The sequence below is a fragment of the Lucilia cuprina genome, chromosome X, assembly GCF_022045245.1.
Source record: "Lucilia cuprina isolate Lc7/37 chromosome X, ASM2204524v1, whole genome shotgun sequence".
Lineage (NCBI taxonomy): Eukaryota > Metazoa > Arthropoda > Insecta > Diptera > Calliphoridae > Lucilia > Lucilia cuprina.
The window spans coordinates 4,857,432-4,879,290 of record NC_060949.1 but is presented as its reverse complement, the minus strand read 5'-3'; the positions used below and the strand labels follow the sequence as shown (position 1 = coordinate 4,879,290).

Below are 21,859 nucleotides of genomic sequence, written 5' to 3'. Positions count from 1 at the left end.
TTTTTGGTACTTTTTCGTTCTTCAAAAGGTACAAAAGGCTTTTAACACATCATGGTGAAGGGTATATAAGATTCGGCACAGCCGAATATAGAACTCTTACTTGTTTTTACTCTAATTTTTACTTTAATTTTTTATATTACTATTTTACTTGGTGCTGGCGCTATTTTTCTGCCTTTAAATAATGCCTGCCTCTAAGGTTTATAAGTGTGCTATGTGTAATGAGTATAGAGTCTGTAAAAATATTTCCATTTGAAATGTGCTGACATCACAGATAAACTCCTTGTTCCTTTTAATGATAATTCTGGGTCAATTCGTGAAGATTTAATGAATTTGTTAACGCTTCTAAAAATAATAATGCCGAATTTAAAAAAATTACACAGGTGTTATTTGACTTTAAAAAGGAAACGTCAACTTATATAAATCAAAATAATATCGACGTATATGTCCAAATTGATGGCCCTTAAAAATTGAAATTAATGTTTTACATCATCGATTAAACCGTAGTGTTGGATGATGGCCTAAATAATGTTGCTGTGTTCTCTCTGTGTTCGTTTTTAAAATAATGTCTGCTTATGATTTACATCACGTATGTTATATGAATCATAAATATCTGGTGTTGGTCAAATTTAATAATGATGGCATTCTAGACTCGAGTTATCCAACTGATAAAACTACTGTAAATTTGGGGGTGTATTGCAGATATAGGAACAAGGCTAAGAATGGAGAAAATAAAACTGTATACGCGATACCTGATTTAACTTTTTTATGGAAAGTATTGTTGTTGTTATAACAGCTAAAACTATACAATAATCTAGTTGGGGGACCAGGCCTAAAAATTCGGCTACTTTAACTTGATGCGTCCATAAACCATTGGACAGAGTGAAGTAGGGTCAGCTGAGCGGTTGAAAATGTGGTGGTGTCATGAAGGACGGTGGGTGCCATGTCGTTGGGGACGGCACGGTCTATACGTGACCAGTAAGCATTGAGCCTGTTGCTCCATCCCGATCTTAGTTGTGCCAGAACTACTCTTGTTTTCCGCGGCAGGTTTTCTTCCGTGTCTGCTTTGGGCGGTGAGTGACCTGTGGATCCTGTCACATATCTGACATGCCTCGGAGGAGTATCCAACTGTGTGATGTTAAAATTGGAATTACTTCTCCGATGACATCCCAAGAAGAACTGTTTGGTTAACATGACATTATGTTCCTTGACTGGGAGGACCTTCGTTTCCTCGTGCAGGTGTTGTTCCGAGGTAATTTGTAGGCAGCATGTTACAGTCCTTAAAGCGGCATTTTGGCAGCTTTGAATGTTTCTCCACTGGGTATCACTGAGCGAAGGTGACTACACTGAAGCAGCATAATTAACCACTAACCGACCGATCGTTTTATATGTAGCCAACAAGGTTTCTTTATCCATACCCCAAGTGCTGTTGGCTAGGAGAGATAGGAGGGATATCAGCCTGTATGATATATCCTCCGTCTGTGTGCTCAATGAATTGCGGGCAAAATTCGCGCGATCACTCTTCAGGGTCAGAAATGGGGACGTCAGCAAACTTAATCACTACCCTGTCATCCTTCTTCGTCGGGTTGGCGAGAGATCAAACTCTAGACCACAACTTACTAACACCCGAACTCAAGTTACAGTTCTTCAAGTGATCTACTTAGTCATATTTTCCGCTTGTACTCATTTACCAACGTGCTAATTTCATGGTTTCAGCTGTACAGCTGGCTACAGGAGGAATATAGACATAGAGCTCTAAGTCGGTTCCTCCCGATCTAACTGCAATACCTTGAACTTCAAGATATTGGTCTCTGGAGCTAGAATCGAGAGAAAGTGCTCTATACTGCACGGTGTTATGAATGATAAAAGCAATGCGACCACGATGTTGTTGTGTTGCATATATCGGGTTATTTCGGAAATTTTGTTTAGGATGCCATTGTTTTGGATATCATACAGCAGAAAATTGTAATGTTGTTGCTGGGGTTGACAGCAATTGGCCGAATAATTCGGGTCATTCCGGAACGTAGAGCTGGCTGTCGGGGAATGATGTAAAGTATTAAATCAGTCAGGTGTGATGGAGAATGACAAAAGTCATGTAATTTAAATAATGATAATGATCTAATTAATTTTGACTCTTTTGAGGTTAAGTATGTTGTTTGGAGATTCTAAGCGGTTTCTTCACCGACTTGATATTTCCATTGATTTTAGATCAGAGATTAATAATTATCTTCTAAATTTTTATGTTGGTCCTCACAAAATTTTTTTCAGTGAATGATTAAAATGCGTGTGTTGTTTGGAGAATCTGAGCGGTTTCTTCACCGACTTGATAATTCCATTGTAGATATGATCATGTATTGGAATATGTTAAACGCATTCTTGGCTGTGATTTTAATAATTTTATTTGCTTCCGAAATTTATTACTTTTTTAAAAATCTGTCAAGTGGGGAGTACTTTTTCAACTCTGTTCTCGGTTTATTTTTTTACATACGTCTAGAAATCCACAAATTTGTATACCTAGGATTAATTATTCATTATTTGAAAAATCTTTTGTTGTAAGAATGGCTTCGTGTGTTATCTCACTCCAATAATGCATTATGGCTAAAATTGTTATAGAATTTTTCTAAAATCATGTTCTATGACTATATTTTCTATTTCCAAAAAACGAAGTTGTTGAATTACTTATTTTTGAGATATATTCTTAAAAAAACATTTTCCTACTTCAAATATATATATTAATAACTTGGATAATAGTTTGGATGCGTGTGAAGTTAGCTCCGTTTTTTCAATGTTAACAAGTCTGTTATGTTAATAACATAAATCTCGCTCAGAGAGTGCTAGGTTAACATAGCTGAGTTATTTCAGCCAAATTAACGTTTCATGAATAAAAAAGTCACAAAAATAGTATAACCGACTTTTCAGATTGAATATAAATATATAATACTAAATTATTCCTAAACAAAAATTAAACATTTATTTAAAGACTGAGATATTCGGAAAATTTAAAAATTCAAATTTTTTATGAGACCTACATATATAAAACATATGAAATCGGACTATATTTCAAATTGTGCGCAGATTAATCCATGCTGGGCGAAAAGTAAAGTCATAAAACTTTTCAGAAATGTACTCTTTATATTCAGAATGCATTTCAGAAGTGAGTTTGAACATTCTGAAAATTGCAAAACTTAACATTTTTATAAATGATACCTATATAAAACTTAAGAAATCGGACTATATCTAAAATTGTGCGCAGATTAATCCATTCTGGGCGAAAAGTTAAGTCTTAAAGCCTTTCAGAAATGTACTCTTATATTCAGAATGCATTTCAGAAGTGATTTTGAACATTCTGAAAATTGCAAAACTTAACATTTTTATAAATGATACCTATATAAAACTTAAGAAATCGGACTATATCTAAAATTGTGCGCAGATTAATCCATTCTGGTCGAAAAGTTAAGTCTTAAAGCTTTTTAGAAATGTAATCTTTATATTCAGAATGCATTTCAGAAGTGAGTTTGAACATTTTGAAAATTAGAAAACTTAACATTTTTATAAATGATACCTATATAAAACTTAAGAAATCTGGGTGAAAAGTTAATCCTTGTAAGTTTTCAGAAATGTACTCTTTATATTCAGAATGCATTTCAGAAGTGAGTTTGAACATTCTGAAAATTGGAAAATTTAACATTTTTATAAAAGATACTTATATAAAACTTAAGAAATCAATTTTTTTTATATATGAGACCTATATAAAACTTAAGAAATCGGACTATATTTAAAATTGTGCGCAGATTAATCCATTCTGGGCGAAAAGTAAAGTCTTAAAACTTTTCAGAAATGTACTCTTTATATTCAGAATGCATTTCTGAAGTGAGTTTAAATATTCTGAAAATAGCAAAACTTAACATTTTTATATATGAGACCTATATAAAACTTAAGAAATCGGACTATATTTAAAATTGTGCGCAGATTAATCCATTCTGGGCGAAAAGTAAAGTCTTAAAACTTTTCAGAAATGTACTCTTTATATTCAGAATGCATTTCAGAAGTGAGTTTGAATATTCTGAAAATAGCAAAACTTAACATTTTTATATATGAGACCTATATAAAACTTAAGAAATCGGACTATATTTAAAATTGTGCGCAGATTAATCAAAAAAAAAACAAATTTGAAAAAATAGGGTATAGCCAAATGTTTAAAAAATCTTATTCTTGAGTTAAAAAATATTTTTTTTAATGTACATCCCACTCGCATCCAATTAAACGATTATGAGCCCTTAAAGAAAATTGTATAAGCTTTTTTTAAGCAAAACAAATAATTTTTTTTTTATTTTAAAAAATTAAATTGGAAATAGTGAAGAAATAGGTATCTAAACTCCTTTGGACAATTTTTGCTCATTTGAAAATAAGCCTTTTACGTATACAAGATATACTGTACAATGTATAGTATACATACATTCCACATTTGTTCAATTTGTTGTAGAAGTACGTACATTTGTTAATTCGAACAACTATAAAACATTTATTAATATAGAGTCTATATTATAGACGAATATTTTCATTCGAAAAAGTCATTTATATTACAAATTTCTGGTTACGTTTCCTTGATCAATTCTGAATATGAGTCGATAAAACAAAAGTCGAATAAACATAATTATGAAAAATATACGAATATTAGAACATATAATTTTTACACAAAAATCGTAAAAATAATGCCAAATCGCGCACAATTTTAAATATAGTCCGATTTCTTAAGTTTTATATAGGTCTCATATATAAAAATGTTAAGTTTTGCTATTTTCAGAATATTCAAACTCACTTCTGAAATGCATTCTGAATATAAAGAGTACATTTCTGAAAAGTTTTAAGACTTTACTTTTCGCCCAGAATGGATTAATCTGCGCACAATTTTAAATATAGTCCGATTTCTTAAGTTTTATATAGGTCTCATATATAAAAATGTTAAGTTTTGCTATTTTCAGAATATTCAAACTCACTTCTGAAATGCATTCTGAATATAAAGAGTACATTTCTGAAAAGTTTTAAGACTTTACTTTTCGCCCAGAATGGATTAATCTGCGCACAATTTTAAATATAGTCCGATTTCTTAAGTTTTATATAGGTCTCATATATAAAAATGTTAAGTTTTGCTATTTTCAGAATATTCAAACTCACTTCTGAAATGCATTCTGAATATAAAGAGTACATTTCTGAAAAGTTTTAAGACTTTACTTTTCGCCCAGAATGGATTAATCTGCGCACAATTTTAAATATAGTCCGATTTCTTAAGTTTTATATAGGTCTCATATATAAAAATGTTAAGTTTTGCTATTTTCAGAATATTCAAACTCACATCTGAAATGCATTCTGAATATAAAGAGTACATTTCTGAAAAGTTTTAAGACTTTACTTTTCGCCCAGAATGGATTAATCTGCGCACAATTTTAAATATAGTCCGATTTCTTAAGTTTTATATAGGTCTCATATATAAAAATGTTAAGTTTTGCTATTTTCAGAATATTCAAACTCACTTCTGAAATGCATTCTGAATATAAAGAGTACATTTCTGAAAAGTTTTAAGACTTTGCTTTTCGCCCAGAATGGATTAATCTGCGCACAATTTTAAATATAGTCCGATTTCTTAAGCTTTATATAGGTCTCATATATAAAAATGTTAAGTTTTGCTATTTTCAGAATATTCAAACTCACTTCTTCTGAAATGCATTCTGAATATAAAGAGTACATTTCTGAAAAGTTTTAAGACTTTACTTTTCGCCCAGAATGGATTAATCTGCGCACAATTTGAAATATAGTCCGATTTCTTAAGTTTTATATAGGTATCATTTATAAAAATGTTAAGTTTTACAATTTTCAGAATGTTCAAACTCACATCTGAAATGTATTCTGAATGTAAAGAGTACATTTCTGAAAAGCTTTAAGACTTAATTTTTCGACCAGAATGGATTAATCTGCGCACAATTTTAGATATAGTCCGATTTCTTCAGTTTTATATAGGTATCATTTATAAAAATGTTAAGTTTTGCAATTTTCAGAATGTTCAAACTCACTTCTGAAATGCATTCTGAATATAAAGAGTACATTTCTGAAAAGTTTTAAGGCTTAACTTTTCGCTCAGAATGGATTAATCTGCGCACAATTTTAAATATAGTCCGATTTCTTAAGTTTTATATAAGTATCATTTATAAAAATGTTAAGTTTTCCAAATTTCAAACTCACTTCTGAAATGCATTCTCAATATAAAGAGTACATTTCTGAAAAGTTTTAAGACTTTACTTTTCGCCTAGAATGGATTAATCTGCGCACAATTGGAAATATAGTCCGATTTCTTATGTTTTATATATGTAGGTCTCATTTATAAAAAATTTAAATTTTTAAATTTTCCGATTATCTCAGTCTTTAAATAAATTCTGAATATTAATACACATCGCTGAAAATTTTTGAGATGAATTGATTCTCAAATTTTTGTATATGCCCGATTTTTTAATTTTTATATCATATTTGATCAGAAATTATATTTTTTTGTTGAAATTGTCTTAAAACTTACCAATTTAATCTTAAAAATTTTTAATTTTTGTTTAGGAATAATTTAGTATTATATATATTTATATTCTATCTGAAAAATCGGTTATACTATTTTTTGACTGCACTCGCTAGCACTCTCTGAGCGAGATTTATGTTATTAACATAACAGACTTGTTAACATTGAAAAAACGGAGCTAACGTCACACGCATAATATAGTCATGTATAACAAACAATATTATGATAAATAAAAATTATGATAAAGTTTTTAGTTTTTTTCAAATAGAGTTTGTGGAAATTTATAAGATTTTTTGAAAATGTAATTTTTTTTTTGAAGGGAAGTGAACAATGCTCGAATTAGTTTTTGTCCTTATATGACAACGCAAATTTGTTCTCATTTATTATTAAAAATATGATTTTTTCAGATCTCATGGAGATTTATGGACAATAGACATGGCTATTGAACGGCAAACAAATTAAATCAATATTTCTTACAGATTAGCTGTATCTGCGATTTGAACTTGGCCGAATTCCGTAAAATTGCATTACTTATTGTGTTATTTTAGAAAATACGTTACTGTTGTACATTTGAAATAGTCCAAATAATATAAAATGTATATTTTTTTATTAAAATCGGACGTTATTTACCCATAACCTGTATAGTTCAAAGGTCAAATTTTGCAATATTTGGTAATTCTCATTGTACCATATCGAAATAATATTTATTTGTCTTCCATATTTACAAAAAAATGACTAGAATTTATCGTATATAGTCCAATATTAAAGCGAAGAAAAGCCAAATGTCTTTAAGGCAATTGGGAAAAATTTAAAATCAAAGTTCAAAACACTATCTTATAAAGATTGTATTTTGTAATAATATTACATATTATGTCTATTAGATTGAATATCGACCGTAAAAAGGATTACATAAATTATTAGTATTAAAAACAAAATTTGAATTTTAAAAGTTTTATCCTCAGGTTCACTCCATAGTCAAAAAGGGTTAATATATAATTTTTTTGTTGTATTTCTGTTATCCTTCTAATTATATAGAGCATTGTTCCAATAGAAAGTTGTCCATTACGATTCCTTTACAAACGTTTGTAAAATTTATTGCTGAATGGCGATTTTCCGCAGAGATTAATATAAATTAATATAAATAGTATTTTTTAAAGTTTTTCGAACATGTCAAGAAGATTAAGTGTAAACGAAGTGGATTTGCAAACAGATTTTAAACGAAATCTACTAGATTTCGTGTATGTGTCAATGGGGTATTAAATGAAATAAAAGCTCTTTAAAATGAATGTCCATAATATAAATAGTATTTTTTAAAGTTTTTCGAACATAAGTTCTAGCATAAATTAATAATAAAGCCTAATTGTTAGGTAAACATTCAACGCGTGTACATAAATTGTTTCGATAGGTACAATAATTACTTAACTCTTTAAAATCATGCTTGTTGTATTACATAAATCTTGTGGCATAATTATATTTATTATAATAAAAAGGATTATTTTACTTTCAGGTTGCAAAATAAAAGCACTTCGGGCTAAAACAAATACATATATTAAAACTCCTGTGCGAAATGAAGAGCCAGTATTTGTAGTAACTGGTCGTAAGGAGGATGTTGCTAAAGCTAAACGTGAAATTTTGTCAGCTGCAGAACATTTTACATTAATACGTGCAACACGACGTACAAATGATGGCATTAATGGATGCTCAACGAGTTTAACTGGTGGCGGGAATACTGGCAACAGTGGGCATTTAGTGTCGTTAAATAAAAACACATTGTCGTCCACTACGCCATTACCGGGTCAAATAACAATTCAAGTACGAGTACCATATAGAGTTGTAGGATTGGTTGTAGGACCGAAAGGAAATACTATTAAGCATATTCAGCACGAGACTCAAACTTATATTGTAACGCCATCTCGAGACAAAGAGCCAATATTTGAAGTAACTGGCATGCCGGACAATGTTCAAATGGCTAGAAAACAAATTGAGGCACATATTGCTACACGTACTGGCAATTCTTTGGCTGTGCCGGCAGCACCGCCTCCGCCACCACCTCCTCCTGCACCAGCAGGTGGAATTAATTGCATTAATGAATCTCTACCTTCTCATCAAAATTCAACTTTTCAATCTTTGAATTCCTTAAATCAAATGCTGAACGATGATTTGCATTCAGAAATTTTATCTTCAATTTATAAAAATGGAATAGGTTCAGCATTGGAATATAGTCAGATCGGTGGTAGCATTTTAAACTCGACCAATAAATGCAATGCTTCGACTCCATTTAACGGCTTCGTCAACAATGAGATTAATCCTAGCATTATCTCCGTAAACGATATACAGCGACGTGTAACGATGAATTCTGGCAACAGCAATAGTGGAAATATACCATTGAACTGCAATGACTTCATTAACAATATAATGGAAACAAATGCCACCACACAATTTGTTAATGAGCAAAATACAAATTTTACACAAATAACAAATAATAATGCTAGTACCATAAGAAATTTAAAATCGGTAATAAATAGCGTTAATCTCTTAGAAAATTCGAACAACAGTACCGGCGGAATCTTACATCAACCAAATAACCTGACTACAAACGCTTTACTTACCCGTTCTTGTTCTTCAGCCTCTTCAACAGCATCGTCTTCAAAGAGCTTCAATAATAGTGGCAACAACAACAATATTCAATTTTGGAAATCTTTAAATGGTGGTTCATCATTAGCAACAACAACTAATGGAACATGTGGCAGCACTGGAAATAACGATAACATCGAAATCGATGAAGGCATAGGTGAGTCACCTTTATATAGTTGGGGTTTACCCAACACCTTGGCGGCGCTAACCAATTCGTATTGTTCTCCAACATCAACGTCTATAAGTCCTACAGACTCGCTTTTTGGTGAACATGTTAACAAAACAGCAATACTTCAGCAACAACAGCAGCTTAAAATATCTTCAAAAACTAAATTATTAGAAAAGCTAAAACGTAAAAATTGTTGGATGTGCCATGAAAAAGATATTGTTGCTGCTTTGATACCTTGCGGTCATACCATATTTTGTTCCTTGTGTGCAAATCGTTTATGTCAACAAAATGACGCAAGCTGTCCAGTATGTTCCACACAAATATACCAAGCTATAAGAGTTCACTAAGTATAACTACACTATAAGGTATTTCCAAATGTTCATAAAGAAATTTATTTTTTTATTAGATACGAAACAAATACATTTACACGTAATACTCGTATGCAAAAAGCAGTGATCTTCATGACATTTTTCAATTTCAACTTATTTATTTTGATATAGACAACACATTTACTTGAGAAAAGTGCATACGTTTTACTCGTGTCAACTCAAGCTTAGTGTTTTTCACTTAAAATTTACATACATACTTTGTAAAAAGTATGCATTTATTGTTAGATTTTTTTATTTCGAAAATTTTCAACATAGTGAATAAGTCGAAATTTTAATGAGAATATATATCTTTTTTCTATTTTAATGTTGTTATTTTTTAATAAATATAAATTTATTTATTTTGTCAATTAGTCTTTTGCACGTTTAATATTAGCTATATTATTGTTTTGATATATTTTATAATCATATAAATTAGTGCTTTATTTTTCTTATTATTGTTTATATGATATACACGTTTCAGATTTTCTAATATTAATTGCACTAGACCAAAACTAGTAAACATGTCGAAATATTTTTATTAAGTTACTTAAATATTGTTTTAATTAATAGATGAGCATTCAAAAGGTTTTGTTTTTTCGTTAGAGAAAAAAGCTTCAGTTTTTTTATTTATTTTTTGTATATGAATTTAAATATCAATGAATCACATTAGAAAGATCAACTCAACTGTTTTTTTTAATATGATTATTTCTATAATGGCAAAAAACATCAACCGTCAGATAAAATAATCATAATTTTTCGAAATTTATTACTGTTACGTTCATGTTTTTTTTAAAACATTTTATTTGTTCCATATTCAATAGGATAAAATTTTTAAACAATTAGTTGGAATCATATTATTTCAAAATGATCACAATAAAATTAAATTTTAAATGGAACTTAGCTTAATTTTGGATTATGTTTGCATTTTCCTAAATGTGACCCTAGCTACATTTTGTTTCTTTAGAAACATTTAAAATTTTTTAATCAATTTAGAGGACAAAATTAAAGTTATTAAAATTATAAACACGAAATTGAAACAAAGTAATTATCATACTTGCATATATTGAACGAATACGACAGTTTCGAAATTAAGCACAAAATTTTACATTTTTGAAAAAAAATAAACGTATTAAAATAAAATAAAAGGATTAAAATTAAATTAACTAGTTAAAAAACTTTAGAAAATTTTAAATATAGGTAATTTCAATTATTATAATTACTTTTTATTTTAAACAACATTATTTTAATGGTTTTTATAATGCCTATACTTTATTCCTCTATTTGGATTATATTTTTTAACAAGTAAAAGATCATGCTATGAGTGTCAGACACTGTATAATTAATTGATTATAACAATTTAATTTTGCATTATATGCATATTCTCCATGGTATTTTTATGTTATTAAAAAAGCATGTTAATTTTATTGAATTTAAAAAAAAATAATTTTTTTAAAAGTCAACTATTCGAAAACTTTTTTTTTAATTTCGAATAATCGATCACCCTTATATCCATAAATACATTTAGATATAGTTGGGGTTAATGAATAGTTATTTGCATACAATAAACTGCACAGACATGTCGAGTGAGTGTGTATAAGTAATCCTTAAAAACCGAAATAAATATTTAACATAGATTTTACTGAAATCCTTTTTATATTTTTTAAAATGAACAAAAATAAAAAACGATACAAATAAATTATTAATAATAAAAAAATATTAAAAAACCTGCTAACAGCCGGAATCTTCCAGGAATTTGCATTTAAAGAAACATAAAATAAAAATAACTAGACTTATCAAGTATTAAAATAATAAGATTTTGTGCATGCATTATTTACGTACATAATTACTAGTCAGATAATCCAAATCACAATGAAAATATAAATGAAAACTTTTATATTAGATATAGATTTATATTAAACAAAATGTATTACAAAACAGATTTTTATATTTATAAAAAATATTGGGTTAAATTTCCCTTTTCTTAACTTTTAACTATATTTCCTCAGTTCTTAATATAAAGACTTTAAAAACAAATGAAAGACTTTTATAAGATATTAATTAATTAATTTTAGTTTAAATTATTTGATTTTAAATTTATTATTTTTAATTGGAAGTTTATTGAGTTTATTTGTTATATAATAATTAATTGTGTTATTATTTTTATTAATTGTATATATGGTTTTTTAATATTATTTGCATCTGCGCAATGTTTAAAAATGACATTATAAGTTAATAAATTAATACATTTCATATGATACTAAAATTTTCTTACGATCTTTAAGAAAAAAATATTCTGTTCTTTGATCTATGTATATCAATCTTTGATATTGTTGTATTTACACGTGGTCATTGTTCAAAACATTCGTTATATATTTTCCCCTCAATATACAAAAATAGAGTGCTATATTCGGCTGTGCCGAATCTTATATACCCTTCACCATAGTGTATTAAAAAAAAGAATTTTATAAAATATATATTTAATCTATTTTTCAACTATATCATTATTATATCAATAGCAAAAAAAAAGGAAACAACAACGCAATGGAACCAACAGACATCTAAACATACGAAACGAAATACACAAAAAACAAAATTAAGAAACGCAATGAAAACATCCTACGTCCAATAATGCGAACACACTCCAAAAAAAAAAACATAATACGCAAAGCAATGAAACTAACACACATAAAAACATGTATGTTATTGTTGCTTTATTATCTAAATATAAAAAAAGTGTTTTTTTTAAATTAAATTTTTAGAGGATGTCTCGGATTTATGCTCATATATCCGCCATTAATAGCGATCTTCTCAAAACAGAATTATTGAAGACTCGGATCTGGCAGATGTATGGGGTCTTTGACAAACTTATAAACCTTCCTTACGAAGGTGAAGGGTATAAAAATGTTTGCATTAAAGAAAAAAGTAACGAAAAGAAAATGAAATTTATTATCAACGGATTTTATTTTTTAAATGTTATACTATTTTTTTCGTTGGTTGTCATTATTGTTATATTAATTTAAAACATTACGCATGGTGTAAATATATGTATATTTTTGTAATAAGAACTTGGAACCTAGTTAATTTATACAAATAAAATTTAAGATGGTATATAATGCGTATATACTTCCTCAGCAGAGAGTAAAATTCAATTAAGGCAATCCAAATGATTTTGGAATGTACTAATTATAATTAATGAATTGAATTTTGTTCGCTGTAGTTAGCATAAACACTTAACAAATTATATAAATATTTTATTGGTAGCCAATGTAAATTAAAATTTAAAATAAAATACATGCATATTGTGTAATTTTACTTTATGTTAAATGATTAAACACAAAAAAAAAACAATTGTCAAACAATAACTATTTTAAGATCATAAACAATATACATACATGTAGCCACAATAAAATTACCGTGATTTATATTGATCATATTATATTTATTTTTTCAAAGAACTTATTAATTATGCCATTAATTTAGATAATTAATAAACTTTATAAAGTATTTATGTTTAATTTATTAAAATAATTGATTTAGTTTGATATTCATATATGTTTACTATATTTTTTTAATACGACACACATCTGTAATCGACAAATTTAATATTCTTCACATGTCTAATAAAAATTCTACTCCACAAGTATATTATCTAAACTCTAATGGTAGTTGCGGATAAACTAGACAGGCTAATATGTAGACACAATAGAATCAGAACATAGATGTCAAGAATGGAAAGAATTTACTAAGGCCCTCCTAGGAACTATGTACATATACATATGTATAAGGACATTTAAAATTTTTCTTCAAATTAAGAAAAACAATAATCAAAATAAACTAAATACATGTGTATATGCATTTCGTAGCCGGTAATATACTTATGTAAGTTACTTTCGTGGCTTATAAATTCACATATTGAATTTGAAATAACAAAAAACTTGCTTTTTAAATATTCGAAACAGAATAGATACCATTTACGTTTTTGCGACATATCGCAAATTTATTGCTTTTACTCGACAATAATGAAAAATATACATTGTCTGGAACCAATGATCGATACATTTTAAAGTTGAAAAATGCTCTACTTGTATGTATAAATTATCGTTGATATGTCCTACATACTATTTTTTTTTATTTTAAAGTAGTTTTAAGTGAAAATTTTGTAAAAGGAAGTGTTTAAAACTTTAAGTTGAACTCGATACAAAGTCATTAAGAGTCTTTGAAGTAAAGGATATGCAAAAAATGTAGTGATGAAAAATAAAAACAAGATGTGTGCTATTTAATCTGTTGATTGCATTGAAAATATTCAAATAAAAAAATAAGTAGTAAAATAGCATACAAATATTTTTTGTAATAATTTAACAACAAAAAGCCGAAATTCTATAAAAGTTTTGCTTAATACAAAACGTTAAATGCCATGATACTACTTTTAACAAACTTATTGTACTAAAATAAATTTATGTTTCGGATTGTTTTTATATCATTTCAAAATTTATTTTCCAACTAAAACTAATATATGTATGTACATTATTAAAAACACATTCAAAATAATAAATTTGCTCTTTAAACCGTACTTAAATAGTAAAAATTTGTTGTTATATATCTTTAAGTAAATGGTCTTACTGTTAACTGTAACTGATAATACAAAAAATGTAAACGCTTATTTTCTAAAACATTTGACTCACATTGGAGTGGAGTAATTTACCAAATTTTTATCGTAAATGTAAATCTAATTTGTTAACACTTTATAGTTTGTTTGACACTTTTTTGTAAATATACATACACACATACGTATGTAATAGAATCAGTCTGTTTTTATAATTAAGAGAGATTGATTTTTAAATATTTTAATATTCGATTAGAGTGATATCAATTCGCATATCTTATTTTGATATATCGAAACAGCATGTAGGGTCACAAATAATTGCTTTTTATTACAACAGTTAACCCAGTACCCCGTACATTAAAATTTTTAATATAATAGATGCATAATAATATAGTTATATGCATTATTTATTTTTTATTGATATATTATTTAACAAAACATTTTAATATTACATTTTCAGAAATTATGAAAACTGGTCGAGGTCGAATTCGAAAACAATTTTAATTGTGTAGTTCTTACTTCTGATAGTATTAAGTAATATTTTACCAAACATCAAAGTTTTATATGTCCAAGTTGAAACAACATAACTTCAAACAAATATTGCAGTGTAGTGACTAAATAGACATATTGAAGACGACGTCGATTGTACATACTCACATTTTTCGATTTCAAATCGTTTAGATTTTAACATATATATTTTTTATTATTTTCGGGTGATTAAGCTTCTGTTTTTTGGCCCTTTATTTAGTTTTGATATATTTATGTTTTTAGTAAGATAAGTTGTTTGTATTACATTTTCTTAATCATGTTCCGCATAAATTTGCATCGCTTTTATCAAAAAGCATTTTACAGGAAGTAAATTCTTTTCAATTCATTCACTTCGAAACTACAATATGTTTTTAGAATCTGTTGTTTCTATAAACAGGCACATCCAAAATAATTATAGTATCTGGAATAGCAGCACATAAAATTTAATGAAAATAATATCAAGAGTTAAATATTGAGAAAAAAAGAAAACACAAATTAGCGATTTAATATTTAATATTCATACTTAGTTGAATTTAATTTTGTTAAACGTTATTTTTCAAAACCTTTTTTTAATTAATTTTTTTGTTATAAACGAAATATTTTTTATATAAATACTTTTATCTATAAACTGTTCCAAAAATTATATATACATTTTATCTAATTTTTCCTCAGAAATAAAAATACGACTGACTAAATAAGCAGTAAATAAATATTTATATATTACTTACATATTTATATATATATATATATATATATAAAAATAATATTTAAGATAATTTTATTAAAAATCTATATATTTATATAAATAAAATTAAAACAATAATTAATAGGTATACTTATTAAAACTCATGAAATAAAAAATACGAAATGAATAAAGAAGACTAGAAAAAGACATACAAAACGTTCTTTTTATTATTGAATAAGAATTGTATAGATAAGCTTTTTCTAATAAAACTGAACTTAAAATACATTAATGCTAAATTTGCTCTCCTGCCAAAAAAACAAAAATAAATAAAATTAAAGAACAAATGTTATTATTTATAAAAAGAAATATTTTAAAATTTAGATTAAGTTTATTAAAAAACAAGACAACAAGACAACTTTGTAAAATCTTTTGAGTTATGAGAATTTTTTTAACACAATTCTTATACTCTCGGTCTACTATTTTTTTAATAATTTACAAAAATCAGTTTGAGCATATTTTAACTTAAAATATGTATGTGTCCAAAGAAAACAAATAATTCAGTAAAAACATAAATAATCTGAAAAACTTTAATATAAACAATCGTGATAAATAGACATGAATGAAATTATAAATTTCTGTTTATATGTTCATATTCGGAAATGAACTTTTTTTTTATTTTAGCTCATATTTCTGTAAATTGAATGGTGAAGAATAAAAAAATTCCAAATACTCAAATATGTCAAGTTTCCTCATCACACTATTTGTAAAAATAAAAAAATATAAAAACAGTTTTTTTTTTTTCAAAATAAACAAAAAACTCAACAAGCTCAAAAAAAAAAAAACAAATACTCCATAGTTACTTGACAGCATTAAACAAAGTGGGTTGCCGTCGCTTTGTTTCAGAAATTGCAAAAATAATTTGTGAAAACAATATAAAACAGTTTTTTTCAAAATAAACAAAAAACTCAACCAGCTCAAAAAAAAAAAACAAATACTCCATAGTAGTGAAAATTCATGTAAATAGTGAAAATTCATGTAAATGTTATATGAAAAATATTGCTTGCTTTACATTTTCGACTGTTGGAGTTGAAAATAAAATATGCATACTCATTTATAAAGTTTACGAAAATATTTCTGTATTCTTTTCTCAATTTTGATTGAGATAATACAACAAAAATTATTTTTTGCATTTCAAGAATATTTGGAACTCTGATATAAACTCTATCGAATTCAACTTATTTCTGATGAACTTTAAAACCAATTTGTGTTCCCAGTTGTTGTTGTATCAGTTCCTGGGGAGAAAACTTTCAGTTGATACAGCTTCCGATGGGTAAATAATCTTTGGCCGAGTATGACTCGGGTCGTTTCGGAGCGTAGATCCAATTGTTGTGGAACGCATGGTTATTTCCAGTAAACCTCATTAATTATTTATTTTATGTGCTTTCTGAATCCTTCTTTCATTCGTTTATGATAATGTTCAGCTAATTTCGTATTGCCTCCAGTTAAGACCGAATAACGATTTCTCTTAGGCTCCTGAATATGGTGTAAATTAGAGTGCTCCAACCTTGTATGAAAGAAAAAAAATATCCGACAGGCCGTGCCCCCTGAAATTATTCTATGGTTTGTAAAACTATGTCATGCAAAAAATTAGGCTGATAGAACAACGTTAACAGGTGCCGCAACTGCTCTAAAGTTTCCAAGTTTACAAGGGGAAAAAATCAATTTTTTTAACTTTCTGCTCAACTTTATCCATTTAGTAATAAATTTGGAACTTTATTGTAAATTAATGTGCACATAATAAGCATTTCAGAAAGATATACAACACAAAAATTGGTTCGAAATATTTAAAGTTATTACAAATTCCCATGCCATCAACGTGTCTCACAGCACATAAATCCAAAATGTGACAAAAAAATTTACTTATTTTTGAGATATATTCTACAAAAAATTTTCTTACTTTAAAATTACTAGAATAATAGTTTTGGCCCGTATATGAAACCGCGAACTTGTTGTCAGCTATGGTCAAAAAAGTCTAATTTTTTCAACAGCTGTTTCAAATATCCAATTTCAGTTTTTTTGAAAATTTGTTCCAATAATTTCAAAATTTTTAGAAGATCTCATGGGGATTTTTGGACAACAGATAAGTGAATAAAACGGTGAAAAAAATTAGATCAATAACTCTTACAGTTTAGCTGTACCTGCGATTTAATCTCTGCGGATTTCGAAAAAATCGCATTTTTTTGTAAAATTTTAGAATAATTAATACGTAATTCATTTCTGTTACACATTTTAAGCAAAGTATTTTTAGAATATTTAAGACCAGATAATATAAAATATATATTTCAAATTTTATTCAAATCGGACATTCATAACCCATAAAATTTGGAGTTTAATACCATGTCGAAATATTATTTTTTTTATCGGTCATGTTTAATAAATATGACTTGAATTCTTAGTATGAAGTTGAAGCTATAAAAGTAAAATTTACCCTTTCAAATACATGGGACAATTTTTTTTTTAATTTTGTTTTTTAGGCATATTTGATTGAAAATCGACCGTATAAAAGGATTACATAAATTATCAGTTTCAAAAACATAACTCCATAGTCAAAAAGGGCCAAAAGATAATTTTTTATACTTAATTTATAATTTTTTGTTTTATATCCTTTATTCCTCTAATTATATATACCATTGTTGAAATAGTGTTTTTGAAGTTTTCAACTTTTGTGTTAAATTGTGCCCAAGTGCCTCAACTTAGCTTTCATTTACTTTATTTTAAATATCGGACTATATACGATAAATTCCAGTAATATCGCCGACAGTTTTCAAGCAATTTTTTGTTTTATATCTTTCCGAAATGTTTACTCTGTGCACATTACGATTTCTTTACAATATAGGTCAAAAATTATTACTAAATGGACAAATTTGATCAAAAACTGAAAAAAATCGATATTTTCCCCATGTGGCACCAGTTAACGTTATCCTTTCAGCCTATTTCTTTGTATGATATAGTTTTACAACAAAGTGACCAATTCTAGAGCGGAGGGCAAAATACAGTGGTGGAAAAAATAGAACCGCCCTTATTTTTTTAAAAAACTACATCTTAAAATTTTATGATTAGTATCTCAAATAATATATATACATTTATATATTATATAATTTTTAACCCCATCGTATTCGTATCATTGCATAAGATACGATTTTTTTAACGGAGTTTTTTATTTGATTTGAAATTATTAATTATAAATGAAGTTCTTATATAATTAATATACTTTTCGCTTTGTTTTTTTATGATACAGTTTGTTATTTTTAAATTTAATTTAATTTACTGTACGGTTCCTGGCAGCTGATTCAGGGGTTCCAAATTCAAAATTTCATAAATAGTATAGGCAGATAAAGAATGAAATTACTTTACATTGTTTAATTTTATATGAAATTAGTTTTTGAGAAGATTTCTAGTCGAAAAAGTTTTAGATTTACTTATATATAATAGTAATTCACCGATTTTTGGACCAAATTTAGAACAATATTACAATTTTAACCGCCCCGGGAGGTTTAAAATGGACATAAATATCAAAGTATTTTGACAAATAAGGAAAACAAGTTAAAGTTAGGTAAAATTTAACACAAAAGGTCAAAGTTTTTGCAACAAAATTATGTCGCTTTTATTATTTTTTCTACTACTGTATGTATATTTTGCATACCCAAATAGCCACATAAGGCAATCAAGTATTAAAAATTATCTTAATTTAAAATCTTTAAAATCTGTCGAAAAAGGGTTCAGTTTTGCGAGTTTTTTGTTTTTGAAAAACTATTGCTTGATTTCAATTAAATTTTGAAAAATAATTTGGTGTTGTTTTGACAAGAATTAACAGAGTTCGAGTAATCCGAACTGTACTCCTTATCAAAAAGATATATTTGTATGTTTAGTATACACAAATCGATAAATGTTGGTTATGCAAATGTAACGATAAAAACCTACACACTAGCTATAAGTAAATATTTCAAAACTAATACTTTAACTTACGTTTTAGGCAGAGGGTTGCGATTTTGTCTTGTTTTTATTTCCGAATTACTCGCGTTATTATAATAGGGAGAGTAATAATAATACTACAGTTTTGTACACACCTATCGAATATTAAAAAGAAACACGTAACATTGGTAACATTCTTAAACTTTTTTGATCTTACAGAATTATTGTAATTGCAAATAATTTGTAAACTATATTATAGACACAAAATGATAACCTCAACACTATATTAAGTGTGTGTAAATATATACAAATTTAATGGTAATTATAATATGTTTTTTCTTTCACGTCTGGTATTTGATAGGTGTAAACTAAGCTTCATAATAACAAATAATAATGAATATTGAATAGAACTGCCAAATGTTAATAAGATAAAGATTTATTTTTAATTATTCTAATTGATTCTTCTTTAATTTTGGTAATATTATTTTATTTTAAATAAATGTTATCACGTCTTACCATAAATAATTAAGCTATTAAAATATATATCTTGAAATTAATAATATATGTAACAACCTTTAAGAGTGAGATGAATGAAAGCACAAAAACAAAACCAAAAAAGTAAATTATTTAAAAAATAAATCAAAATACACAAAATAATAAAACAATTAAATATCATACACATATATGTATGTATATATTATTTATATTTATATATGTATATGTTGATATATAAATATACATACAATAAATAACCATAAATTTATTCAAGTATACACATATTAAATAAATTTAAAAGAAAGTTAATTTCATAGTAATTAATTAGGATGATAAAAATATTATTTTTTTTACATGTGTGTGTTATTGAGTGTTAAATCAATGAAATACATCAAGAAATCTAAGTTTTATGATTTATAGTTTGCATTATATAAGAAATGTATATATCAGAAATATGTAAAAAGATCTCTATTAATAATAAATGACATGGTTTCAAAATTGTTTTCAATAAAAAGGAGAAACCTTAAGCAGAGATTGTAAACTTTTAAAATTGTTTAATGTATTCAACAAATATTTCACTAATAATAACGAAATTTCATTTTGTTAAGATTATGTAATTTATTTATATGAATCATTGCTAAGAATAATAAAGGTGCGTTCTAAAAAATTAAAAATTTGAGGAAAAATACTGATAGTGATCTCCTAACCTATTTTACATATAATTTTTTAAAAGGAAAATTTCCAAAAAATGCGTATATAATTATTACGAGCGAACTTATAATGTGATTAGTTAATCCTAAAATACATGTAATCTGATGTTAAACCCCTTTGATGTTTTGAGTACAAAATTAAAGTTCACAGTGTTGCCAAAAACAACACGTCATTGTTTATTATCAAAATAATGTTTTATAAAAAAATAAGAAGATAAAGATAGCATTAAGTGTAATATAAAATAATCGAAAACTCAAAAAGAACATAAACCTTGTATTTTGAAGCCTCCATAATTTATATTTATTTTTACAAAACTATTTTAATTCTTTTGCATCAGCTTTTTACACTTCCGCATTTCTTGCTTAAGTTTAAACCACCGCTGTTGGGCTCTTAAACTAGCAAACAGATTAACTGAGTACTCAAAAACATCTTTCGAGTATAATTTAATTTAATCGCTAATAGTTCACCTAAAGATTAGCTCTTATTGTTTATAATGCGCTAATGAAGTTGAGATATACTTACATACATACACGAGAGAAAATCAGAAAAGAATGAAATATATAATTTATAAAGCAAATATATTTTTTTGTGATTTATTTTATACATAACATTTAACAAAATTAATTACAATTTAAAACAAACAGCAAAAGTTTCTAAGTAAAAAACAAATAAGACTAAAGTATAATTACATACATATTAAATCAAATACATATATTCTTATTTATTAAAATCAATTTATGTTATTTATTTATAAATCCTTAAAGCTACCTAGTTATTTAATACAAAGTTTGATATTAAATAAATCATTTTTTGCATGTTTTAGGACACTTTTCTATAAACTGTTCTTTACTCTATCTGAAATGCATCTCTGGCTGAAGTGTAAAATTTTTATTTCTAGAGATTTGTTTAATAGTGTGAAATTTCTATTTGGTGTAGTTTATCGACCTTATGAAAATATTGATATCTTTGGGTCTTATTATTTTCATATGATTATTGTTAGCGATTTCAATTATAATATATTTGATGCCTCGAAATCTGCCATTTTTTGTTCATTATGCTTAAATCTGAGTATTTAACATAACTGTAAACCTACTCATTTTGATATTTCATTCGCAATATGCATATCGTCAGGTTAACT

The 21,859-nt window shown here is 26.8% G+C and overlaps 1 protein-coding gene across 3 annotated transcripts in view; it reads left to right on the top strand.

The window, feature by feature from the left end:
• Positions 1–16,858, top strand: part of LOC111687445 (putative uncharacterized protein DDB_G0277255) — a 32,550-nt gene extending 15,692 nt beyond the window's left edge. For all 3 annotated transcript variants that reach the window (XM_046945486.1, XM_023449886.2, XM_046945495.1), the window contains exon 3: positions 8,064–16,858. In XM_046945486.1, the coding sequence (XP_046801442.1) occupies positions 8,064–9,706 (1,643 nt within the window). In that variant the 3' untranslated portion in view covers positions 9,707–16,858. The remainder of the gene's footprint in view (positions 1–8,063) is intronic.
• The last annotated feature ends 5,001 nt before the right edge of the window (positions 16,859–21,859 follow it).